Source organism: Anguilla anguilla, chromosome 3 (assembly GCF_013347855.1).
Source record: "Anguilla anguilla isolate fAngAng1 chromosome 3, fAngAng1.pri, whole genome shotgun sequence".
In the NCBI taxonomy this organism is placed as follows: domain Eukaryota; kingdom Metazoa; phylum Chordata; class Actinopteri; order Anguilliformes; family Anguillidae; genus Anguilla; species Anguilla anguilla.
Window position 1 is genome coordinate 18991890 of NC_049203.1, and position 11514 is coordinate 19003403.

General features: G+C 38.3%; 1 protein-coding gene across 2 annotated transcripts; it reads right to left on the reverse strand.

The window, feature by feature from the left end:
* Positions 1-3606: 3606 nt before the first annotated feature.
* On the reverse strand, positions 3607-6442 carry LOC118222366 (protein S100-B-like). Of its 2 annotated transcripts, none has more exons than XM_035407907.1 (3): positions 6311-6442; positions 4750-4906; positions 3607-4636 (listed from the first exon to the last, which is right to left on the reverse strand). In XM_035407907.1, exons 2-3 carry the CDS (start codon positions 4885-4887, stop codon positions 4487-4489), a joined length of 288 nt encoding a protein of 95 aa, XP_035263798.1. In that variant the 5' UTR covers positions 4888-4906; positions 6311-6442; the 3' UTR covers positions 3607-4486. The 2 variants fall into 2 exon arrangements, with proteins under 2 accessions (XP_035263798.1, XP_035263796.1); XM_035407905.1 differs by having other exon boundaries at positions 4750-4902; positions 6311-6382.
* Positions 6443-11514: the final 5072 nt, after the last annotated feature.

Here is an 11514-nt window from a genome sequence, read left to right on the forward strand (position 1 = left end):
CACCAAGGAGTGGTGTGATTTCTGTTCACTTAGTAATATTATACGAAATATCTGAATGTCACATTTGACCCATTAAAGTGAGTTTTTATGTATAAAGGGAAAGCCAAATGGCTGGTTTCACATTTTACATGTGGTTGTATTATGTATGGTAAAGGGTACTTTTTATATACCTCTCATCAATATTTCAGTTCACTTCATTAATTCATTTTTTGTTTGTTTTGTTTTGTAAATGGAGACTGCACTGATACTGCATTCATTCTGTGTACTTGGAGAGAAAGGTTAGTTCATTTATTTAAATTGGCAGCTTTGCATGTGAATAGTAGCTACATAGATAGCTGAATACCCCACAAGAGTAAGTTAACTAACTTACAATGATCATGCCACACCCATCTCCATTTTTATTGACATAACTATCCATTATTCCTGCCATGCGGGGTCTTGTTTTGTCAGCCTGTTACTGTATATGAGAATCAAATGTGCTGTATTGCATTTCAAACTCTTGTGAACTCTCTCATTTGTGACAATCACAAACATCTCAAAGGTTTTACTTTTAGCTCCTACGAAAGAAAAATGCCACAATAAACAGAGAAGGAATTTCCAGCTTAGGCTTCTGCAGTGAACATTTAATTCCTTAGTGTCTTTAACCTTGCTATTAACATTTTACCTAACCTATTAACATAGATCTTACTAAATCTTTTATCTCTTCCTATGTCTTTTGGTTTACTGGGATACTTGGCATAGTGTAGTCATCGCAAATTAGCAGCTGGCAATCTTGTGCACAGTGCTAGGTGGATAGCTATGTTGTAAATTCTGAGCCCATAGTCATGTTTATCTCTTCATTGTAGCAGGCTTGCAAGATAGAGATAGCTTACTCTAGCAAATAGAACATATGTCAATAAGAGCTGGTATAGTAGGTTGATTTGCAGACGTCTGCCAGTAATGAATTCTTCTTCCCAAGAATATTTTATATTGGCGGCGTAAATTAAATCCCTCCCCCTTCCTCTAGCAACTTGAAGATCCAGAGTGATAACAGTTGTTGGCAGAAGCTAGCCTGTGCCCTTACTTACCGCAGGACATATGTGGTAATTCAATTGTGTTTAATGCTAGCAAATTGTGTTTTAGTGTCTGAAGGGTGGGATCAGTGCAAATGAACATAAAATGTGCAATGATTTGATGCTTTAGTGATCTAATGCACACAGGAGCACTTCTAGTCCTCGGTGTTCTACAGGTTTACTGTCCGTTTAGCCACTGATTTACACACCTGGAAAACCCGGCCAAAAGTTTAAGCATCAAAGGTCGAGGCAAAAAAGGAAATCTATTTGACAGAGAGATATTTCTGGGATTAATTTTGCAACCCCGGAGAATTTTAAAGCTAACCCCCAATAATTCCATGCATGACTGCCAGCCAGGTTGTGCTAAATCAATGACAGCACTGCATTAGAGAAGAGATCTTGAAAGCAATGTGCCACAGGAGCTCAACAAATACAATTATCATACATTTTTCATAAGTTTGTCTCCTTATCTGTCTTATCTGCCAGTGTTCTTTCTTTTTATGAGACAATGGCATGGATAAAGCTATGTATCTCAAATACGTTTGTCAAGGGGACAACTTCAGGTTTAATTGAGTTGGAGAAACACACCAAGAGCAAGCTGTAGCCGAAGATGGAATAGATTAAAATGTCACGTCAAATTTCACCAACGTTTAAACAATTGAAAGGGCCCTGGGGCTTTTAGTTTATGATACACAGTTCTTGTACCATAAGAGGACCTGGCTCATTTTTTAAATCATGCCTGTTGAAATAATTGGATCATTTCTCTTCCAGAATACCAAGCGTGAGAATGATTTTATTTTTTTGCCCAACAGTAAGGAGGAGACATTTGCTAGAGTGTTGACATAAAAAAATAAAAAAAATGAAATTAATGCCCTAGTCTTTCTTGTTTCAGTTGCTTTAGGAGGTCCTTTCTTTTCAACACTGAAATGGCTTCCATCAATTCAGTGGAGTGCAGATAAGCACAGGTTCTCCTCTGCCTGCCACTGCATCCATTCATTAAACCGTCGGCCTGCTGGGCTTTTCAGTGTCTTCAGGGAGGATGAATGTCCTTATCAAACCATCATTATCCATGGTTTGATTATTGGTTCAAACTAATAAACTACTTAAACTAAGATTTATGGTTACAAAATGAGCAGCCTATCTAATAATATTATTATTATTATTATTATGATTATTATTATTATTATTATTATTATTATTATTAAGGCACAGTACTGTTTTATATAACCTCAGTCAATATGTGTTCAAAATACCTCTTCTCCCATTGAATTCTTACCTTACAGGTTCTACTATAGCAGGGCTGCCCAGTCATGTACCTGAAGATCTACCATCCTCATTCAACAGCTAGAGATCATGTTGAGATAATTAATAGAATCAGGTGTGCCAAATTTGGGTTAAAATGAAAACCTACATATGTTAGATCTCCAGGAACAGGATTGGGCAGTGTTGTCCAATAGCAGGAGTTCCCAAATGCCTGGGGGGTCCTGGGGCTGCTCTGTGTATTCTGGATTTTGTTCCGAACAATCACAATCCCAGAATTTTAACAAGCTGTTTCTTTTTTTGATTAGGTACTTTTCACGTTTAGTGAGATTATTTACCCTCTGAAGCCACATTATGTCAGAAATAGCTATGCATGCCATAAAGGATCAAATTTCCATGTTCATATCATGAATACTGTGTTATATTGCGAACAATTGCATAAAAAATGACTGTGGTGAATCAATAGGCTCCTAATTGGTGAAAGTGTGAACACCCGGCCACTAAATCAAACCATTTGGAAGATAATGAAGAATTCAAAGACAAAGCAAATGATAATGAGTCAAACCTGCATTGCGTTAATGAGTTTAATTTAAAAAAATTATGTAAGAAATTAAACACGTGTTCAACAACCTAATTAGAAGCCTATTTATTTACCTCTGGCTTTCATTTGTTCAAAGAAGTTGTCTCTTCTGTGTAATCATTTGCAGTGTAGCACAGTGTAGCAAAACATCAACATGGGAATGTTATTCTTTGTGGAATGAGAAGCTATTTCAGACATAATATGGCTTAAGAGGGTACATAATCCCTCTAAACAGGAAAAGCACCTGACTAAGAAAAAAATAACAGCTTGTTAAAATTCTGGGATTACACTTGTGGTTGGAATGAAAACTAACATACACAGGGGGCCCCCAGGACTGAGGTAGGGAGCCACTATCCTACTGTATAGGTACTGTATATCTGTATGGGCGTGGATCTGACGTTTCTGTTGTTTCTCCACCAGAGGGCAGTGTTTCATACATTGGAGTGATGATGCCATTTGTCAGTGAAGCATGGTATTTGGAAAAAAACAGCATTAAGCACAAAATTATTATTATTATTATTATTATCCCAGGTCTTCTATAACATTCTGAATTAAAACACTGAATTGCAATACATGGGTTAAAAATGGTCAAAACTTCATAAGTCATTGCATTTTCTAAAGAATGTTGTAGAAGGCATAGCACGTGCTTTATGAAATCTTTTTGGCTGGACACTTTGTGTAAAGTCCACCCAGCAAAGGAAATACAAAGACACATCCATGGACTCATTTAATTCAAGGGCAAAACAGTAGAATTCCTTACTTTTAATGTCACCCAATTTTGCTTACAAGCTTGATATGAGATTAAATACAACAGAGATATTTCCTTTTCTAGGCATTGCATCTCTACATGCAGACAGGTTAGCAAAATTCATGTCTAAAAATGTTATGAATGCGCAGTCTTCTTGCTGTGGTTTGAGATGTGTATTGTCGATATTGTGTAGAGGCTCCACTGTAGAATTCAATTTATGTTTATAAATTATGATTTTGCATTGTCCATAGTGAAGGTCCATGTGGTAACCTGCTTGTAAATGGCTTTATACCATTATAAACACAAACTAATTGATGGATAAGCCACAGCTGATGATTGTTGCTTTGTGTTTCCTTTGGTTTCCCATTTGTGACAAACATGTCTAATTATGTTCATGAAATATATTTGTTTATTTGAAATGTAAAATTGCTTATGTTTCCTATGAAAAACCCACCCCCTTGTGTTGTAACTATATCTATATCTTTGATGTATAAAATGTATTCATTTCTGTTGCCTCATATTGTTAACTGGAACTGTAGATGCCACACAGGCAGATGTGCAGACCAAAGGCATTTGTTGTCACTCTTTTTTATGACTGTACATTTGAGTGTCACTGCTGAATGACACCATGGAAGCATTAGTATCCACTGCATGCAAGGGATGGTGGGAAGGGACTCCAGCTTCCACTGAACAATATTGAAGGTGAGATAATAAAATAAAGACTCCAATGCAACATGAGATAAGGCACATTTAAATTACTACAAATAAATGCAAAACAAATGTGTGTTAAAAAAGGTTTACATTACTTTCATCTTGTTAAACTAGGCCATTTACCCCCCTTCAAACCTACTCGTCTTCATGGTGTTCAAAGAACTCGTGGCAACAGATGGTAACCATGGTGATGAAAGTCATGAACTCCTGGAAGTCGCATTCCGAGTCTCCGTCGGCATCCAGGCTCTCCATCAAACTGTCTATCGTGGCCTGGTCTTTAATGTGCTGAAAGCGAGAGAGGACAGAGCTGTGAACATGGATCTTTTCTGTTCAGCCCAGATTAAGCTGAAAGGAGTTTAAAAACAATGTTACGAGAGTCGTGCGTTCTTGTGTCCCACCCCCAAAAAGTTTGATAGCTCGCTGTTGATCAGGTCTCTTAGTTCGCTCTTCTTCAGTTTATGCTTGTCTCCTTCTTTCTCCGAGTACTTGTGGAAAACTTCAATGATGGTGGCAATAGAATTTTCCAAATCTGACATTTTTATTTCGATTTTCTGTCTGGAACACAAAAGTCAAAATATTACAAGGCAATCAACACTTCATATAGCACTATTGGGTGATTTCAGAATGAGAATTAAGCTTGTGTTGAAAACGAATGAAGTATGAAAGATGAGCCCATAATTCAGCAAAAATCTTTCTTTAATATTTGTTTTCTTTTTTTTTTCCTTTTAATTATAAAAAAAGTTAATCATAGTCTGGATGATGTTCAGAAATTGATAGACTACATAACATTATATGCAGTATATTCTAAACTTCAACTATTTCTTTCATAACCCTCTATGTAATCGCAATGTCATGCTTTTGTGATGGTTAAAATTTACCGTTAATACTTTATAAAGAGTCAATGCAAATTGTAAACACTTCATAATAAAATAATACTAAAGATAACAGGTCAGTGAGTGAGATAAACGAGAGAAAAAGTTTAACAAAATCTCCATTTACCTACAGTTTGTTGTATTACTTGTGGCTGTTTAAAAATTAGATAACCCAAATGTAAGTAACAACTAATGTAAAAATATTTAAGTTTTAAAATTGGCACACATTTTTTATGCCACAATAGGAACATTTTGGTTCAGAAATTCCCAATAGTTTTATCTTTGTAGGTGTTCTTCTGTAGAAACATATATCTTTTAACAAATGCGTGTTTTATACAATTGTACAAGGGCGATGATCCTACTTTCTCCTTCAATATTTATAAAACGTGTTGTGCGATGGGGGATTTCATTATTTCACTTGCACAGCAGCAAATTATTTTATTGACAGACCCCCACCCCTCTTTATTGAAGACCACAACATTATCAAACTGGGTGGACACAAAAATATTTCATTTGTGCCAAACAAAATGAACAATTTCACTGCTCCATCTTTTACACTAGTTGTCACCATTAGAAAGCCCTATTAGAAAACAAATACAATCATAAGGACACACTTGATTGTATTCACAGCAGAGAAGATTTGACATTTAGCACACTGGTTAACAAGAAGGAAACATTAAAAGTATAACATAACAGCCAATCATTGCTAAAACTGGCTAACCTTACGATAAAGCAGTCAGAATCAGTTTCAGGACAGACACCAGGTCATATGCAAATATTCTTTCTATTAGCATAATTTAACATAATAAAGGGAGGAAGGACAGGTAAAGGTGAAGTGTTTCTGTCTTTTCCCCTTTAACACAAGCACAAGAACTGCATACATTCAGTTGGCCCAAGTGTAACAATGTAGCTGTATTTGTGAAGGGGCAAAAAAACAACAACAACGTCATAATAATAATAATAATAATACTTCTTACTGGACATCGTTCCAAAAGGGTATCTATCATAAAACTGTAAACTACCAAAAGTACCACTGAAAAGCATTTTCAGGCAATAAAAGTAAAATTAATGAAAAAGCAGGACTTACCACAGTGGCGCTGCAGTTGAGGAGAGTGGAGGAAGTTATTTTGTGGGACAAAGAGTGTAATGTCAACGAGAAAAAGAGGTGGCTTTTATACACTGGCTGTTTGGGGAGGGGAAGGCTTCTGGGCACCATCCCTATCAATCAACCTCACTGACCAATGGAGCGGTCAGTCAGTGAGACAGCACACCTCCCCTTGGAAAACTCATCCAGGTAACTTCTGAGTCGTGTCCCTTCAACACAGAGTGTGCATGACTCTGCTTTCCATTTGGCACAGCCTTCTTTACACATATAGACATGCAGTTTTTGAACTATCTGTTAAGAATAGTTTTATTCAATGACTGTCCATAACACATCATGTTACACAGTGTAACAGTGTGATATTGAGGTTATCACACCATATGATAGATTTTGCATTGAAAGGAGAAACATGGGATTTGTGACTGCAAACAGCAGTGATTATGAATTCTAGCTACATGCTCAGGTGTCGTTACAGATTAAGTCAATGTAATCTATCTGGTTGACTGATTAAATGATTTGTCAGTTTAATAGTTATCACAAGCTATTAAATTACGAATATAATTGCATCATATTGCATGTAATTTAATCAGAAATTCAAACACAATCTTACTGACAGTGAAATCTCTTTGCCACTCCAAACATAAAAACATTATAAATTGACCCTTTCTTTCATTTGTAATCCATTTCACAAAGTATTGTATAGAGGATCTTTACTCTGATTCTACCGTCAATTGTCTTGGAGCTTCTGGTCAGCGTGATTTACACAAAAGATCGGTTGTGCTGCGTTTTGGGCCACAACGGCCTGCCTCAAAGGAAACGGATGGCACTGCATGTTAATGACTAAATCCTTTTCACTGGCGGTCTTGGCCAGACATGTGCCAGGACCATGACTGGACTGCTAAATAGAGACAAATGCAGCCTCAGATGTCCACTGTGGAGCAACTGTGATGCTCTCCAGAGAGCTGACAAGCAAGTCAGTGCAGCTGTGGGCCTTGAAATCTGAATGTATCATTTAGTATATCACTTCATGAGTAAGTCCAACTTCAAGAAGTGTTAAATGTATTCAGCTACGAAGTTTAAAGACTGCTTTCTGCTTATGTGGTAAATGGAAAAACGGGGACAAACCAGAAAAAAAAAGTGCATTAGATTCAAGGAGCGATTACTTTGTAGTGTGTGAGTGGGCCATCTGGGAAGTGCTCTCTGAATTGAATCAAACTTCAAACATTAATCCCGGCCAGACCTCTCCGTTCCACGGCCTCGGGGTGACTGGGTCTGCTCTCGCTGTGTGGTCGGTTCTCTCAGTCACAATGCCAGTCTTCTTTGGCCCCCCAGTGATGGAGCAAATTTCTAAAAGTAGTCAGGACAGCAGAATCATTGCCCATCGTCTGACACAGACTGAAGACCCACCTCTTTAGGCTGCACCTGGCTTCCCCACCCATCCCCAACATTCCCATCTTTTCTACTAATTCAGGTTGATATATTTATGGCTTTAGGTTATATTTTTATGGTGCAATGCTTGTTATGGATTGAGGTCAAATGCATTTGAAACGGAACTGCACAGTCTTTAGTCAAACAAACCAAAAAAAAAACAAGTAAATAGGTAAATATCCATTATGTGGTCAATGCAGTACTTTTCCAGTGTCTTATTTTCTCAACAAATTGCCCAGTGTGTGTGTTTTTAAACAGTAGAATAACAGTTATTGCACTGTTGCTGGCAGGGCTGTTGTTGGTTCCCTGGAAATCTCAATAGTACAAACTTTTTTATTTTTTGTGCAAAAGAGAGGTAGTGTGTCACCCTACTGTCTCTCTAAACATTCAGTTAAACTTCCTTTTATACACTTAATACAGTTCCTGTGACTTATATAGGGAGGGTACGTCAGTGATCGTTGCATGTGACCCCAGATAAAATTCTTGGAACGATGACAAAGCAGATTCTGCATTTTATTTTTCATTAATATGGTTAGCATTCTGAACTTATTTATAGGTTATACAAGCTTCTTATCTGTGTTACGCACTGTGAAAACATGAACACTCAAAAAAGCAAAACACACGCAAATCCAGCAACACACTTATTGTAGCCTATAACTGATCACTCATTTTTACTATTATTCATCACTGTCATTCCTTTTCCTGCTGTTTCCCCTCTCCTGCATCTGTTTTGCAGGCAGATCAGGAAACGACTTTTGTGAAAGTGTTCATTTATCACACAAGAAATAAATCTTTGTCTCGTCGCAGAAATAGATTTCACATACGAGGGACAAAAAGAAACTGTTGTTGTCTTCGAACACTGCTTCCAGTGTGTGAAAATCAGCTTGGCCAGGGGAGCCTTACCATCCGCCTGCCTGTCCATAATCCATACTTTTCATCTCTCTTTCTGCCTCTGTTTCTCTTGTGCTTTCTATCTCACTCCATTGCTATGCGTGGAATCTGCACACACTGAGGGATGCTGTCCTAGTCAATGCTGCATAGCTGTAAAATGGGATTTGAATGGGTGTATGAAACAATAACATTATTATAAATTTTGTGTTTTGCACTTTTTCGAATTTCTTTCAGCAAAAGTATGACGACTGACAGCTACAGAACTACAAGTGTGGTGCATGAATAAGAATGCATCTCAGTGCAGTCCTTTTCATCCCACGACATACAATACTCCTTCACTTGTTTGCAATTTTGTTTGCTGCAGTTTCTGTGTAATGCTGTCACTGGAATTCAGAAGAGGGATTTTGTTTAAGTGAGTCTTCAGGAGAATTTGTCTGGCTGCCTTTTACTGTGTGTATACAGTATATATGATGAGGTAATTCTGAGGATGCTGGGAAGTCCCTGTCACCAAGAGACAGAGAGCTGCACAGCTAGACAGCCAATCAAAATGGCCCCATTGACGTCCTATCAGGAGACAGGGTGCTGATCCGAGGGACTATTGTACCAGGGAGCAATATTCTCCCCACGTGCACAGTCATCAGCGCTTCTGTAAATCCATAGGCAGCTCAATAGGGCAGCCAGAAGTGTAGCATAAAGGTTGGGGCACAAGGCTAGTAACTCTAAGGTTGTAGGCTCAATTCCCAGGTCACTGCTGTTGTTTCCTTCAGCAAGATACCTGACCTGAATTGCTTCAATAAACATCCAGCTGCATAAACAGTTTTTACGTGCACAGAATATAAGCTGTGTATATCGTGCCAGGAACGTATCTGCTAAATGCTTAAAATGTAAATGTAATCGAAGATCTATCCATCCTTGAAATGATAATTAATAACCCCATTGTAGTCTGCATCAAATAAAACATATAATCTTCTATTTTGAAGATGCAGATAGCCCCTTGCTATTGCAAAATTAGCCATCACAAAGGCAGAATGCCATTTACGAACATTGTAAAGAAGAGCAAGGCTATGTTTTTAACACTTGCCTTTAATGAGTGGAAAAAGACATTATCAATGAAATTCAAAATGTAAACAAACAGCCTTCATAAATCATTAGTTGTATTATGCAAAGTGTAAAATGGTCAAAGTGGGTAGTGAGGGTCTGAGTATAACAGTGCTAGATAAACTAAGACTCAGAAACAGAAAGGCTTGATGCAACCATTCATTTAAAGCAAAAACCCTGATTGGCCACAGCATGGTCACATGGTTGCACATTCACCACTCCTTACACTTGTTATAAATGGCAGAAAGGTTCCAGTTAATCATGCCTCACTTTTCCTTATTACATAAAATCACAGTACATTTTCTCCAGCTTCACATTTAAGCACAGACTTGCTTAAATCCTCTCTGTGCTTCAGGGCATATGAGGTATCCACAAGAGAACAGCACTGCAGCCCTACAAACATTAGCACAGTCTAATCAGTGTAATAATGCCATGACATTTTTGTCTGGTGATTACCAGCTGTAAGCCCAGTTACTCAATTTAACAAGCTCTGAAACTTGTTTGGTATGGTGAACCCTGATTAAGGACAGTAGTTGAATGAATCTATGCCACAGAGTATTGCCTGTGTTTTCCCCCAAGATTCTTTTTTCAGTGAAAACGTCTTTCTTTTGTTGGCAAAACACCAGACTGTGAGATCATGCTGGTGTCCGGTGTACTCTGTTGGGCTGTTTCCACGGTGACACACTCTTGCTCGGTGGCATGGCTACCCATGGCCGCTACCCGCAGGGCCGGAAAGGTATGCCAAGGAGCTGACTCATCGCCTGGATACCCACCACAAGGGGCTCGGCCCCCCAGCCCAATAGGTGGCTGGTGCTTCCGGCCAATCAGAAGCCCCACTTTGTTTGGTGTGCAATGTTCTGAGAGAGCTGGCACATGCAGACAAAGTTTGTTTTAATGACTCTGTAGCAATGGCATTCCTTAGAAGGACTCAAAGGGTACTGAGTACTGCTGTCCTTTCTTTTTAAGGTCAGGCTGTTCTTGTTCTTTTTTTATACCGTGGTCAGCTTTCATTTTTTGTGCACTTTATTTACATTTCCAAAAATGAACCCCTCTATAATTTAGAATGGCCACTGTTACTGTGTTCTTATGGCACCACCATGTCACTTCTATGTCACCACTATGTCAATGATTGTTTACACTACAAATCCCATAGAGCCCTGAAGTAGCGCGAGAGCCGATCTCACGAGTCATTGCCTGTGTTTTTTGCTGCAGTCCTTCATGTAGACTGGGCCAGCTTAAGCCTGCTTGTCCCTGCAGGATGAAGCCTCTAGCTTCCCACCACCGAGGAACTCCTGGTCACAGTCGCCTAATGACAAGCTCCAGTTTTGACTTTAACGGTTTCAGATCTTTAGACAAAATGTACTATTACACAAACAGAACCTGAGTAAACTCAAAAGACATTCAAATTATTATTTCATTTATTTCATGAGAAAAGTTTACATATCACCCACAGCACCCATGTGCAATAATGTGCAATGATAGAGGAAACCATGCGCAAATAATCTTTCACAGCACTGAATGTGACAGTGAAGTGCAAGTACATAACAGTCTACTTACAATGATATGAGACTATGAAAAGTTCAGTAACTTCTTTTATTTATTGATTTGGCAATAAGGCTTGTTGAGAACAAAAATTAACAGATTTAACAGGTCAAACAAAAAATCCAGTTCTGCAAAATACATTTAAAATGCTCCGTGGGGACAGTCCAAATGGACTTGAATGGACTTTGATTACAGGTGCCACATTTCAGAAAGCCTGCACAACATTTATC

Bases quoted from the DNA above. Each gene is read 5' to 3' on its own strand.
- LOC118222366 (XM_035407907.1), bottom strand. From the start codon at position 4,887: ATGTCAGATTTGGAAAATTCTATTGCCACCATCATTGAAGTTTTCCAC. The intron at 4,637-4,749 runs GTGGGACACAAG...TCTCGCTTTCAG, and splicing joins AGCTATCAAACTTTTTGGGG to CACATTAAAGACCAGGCCAC.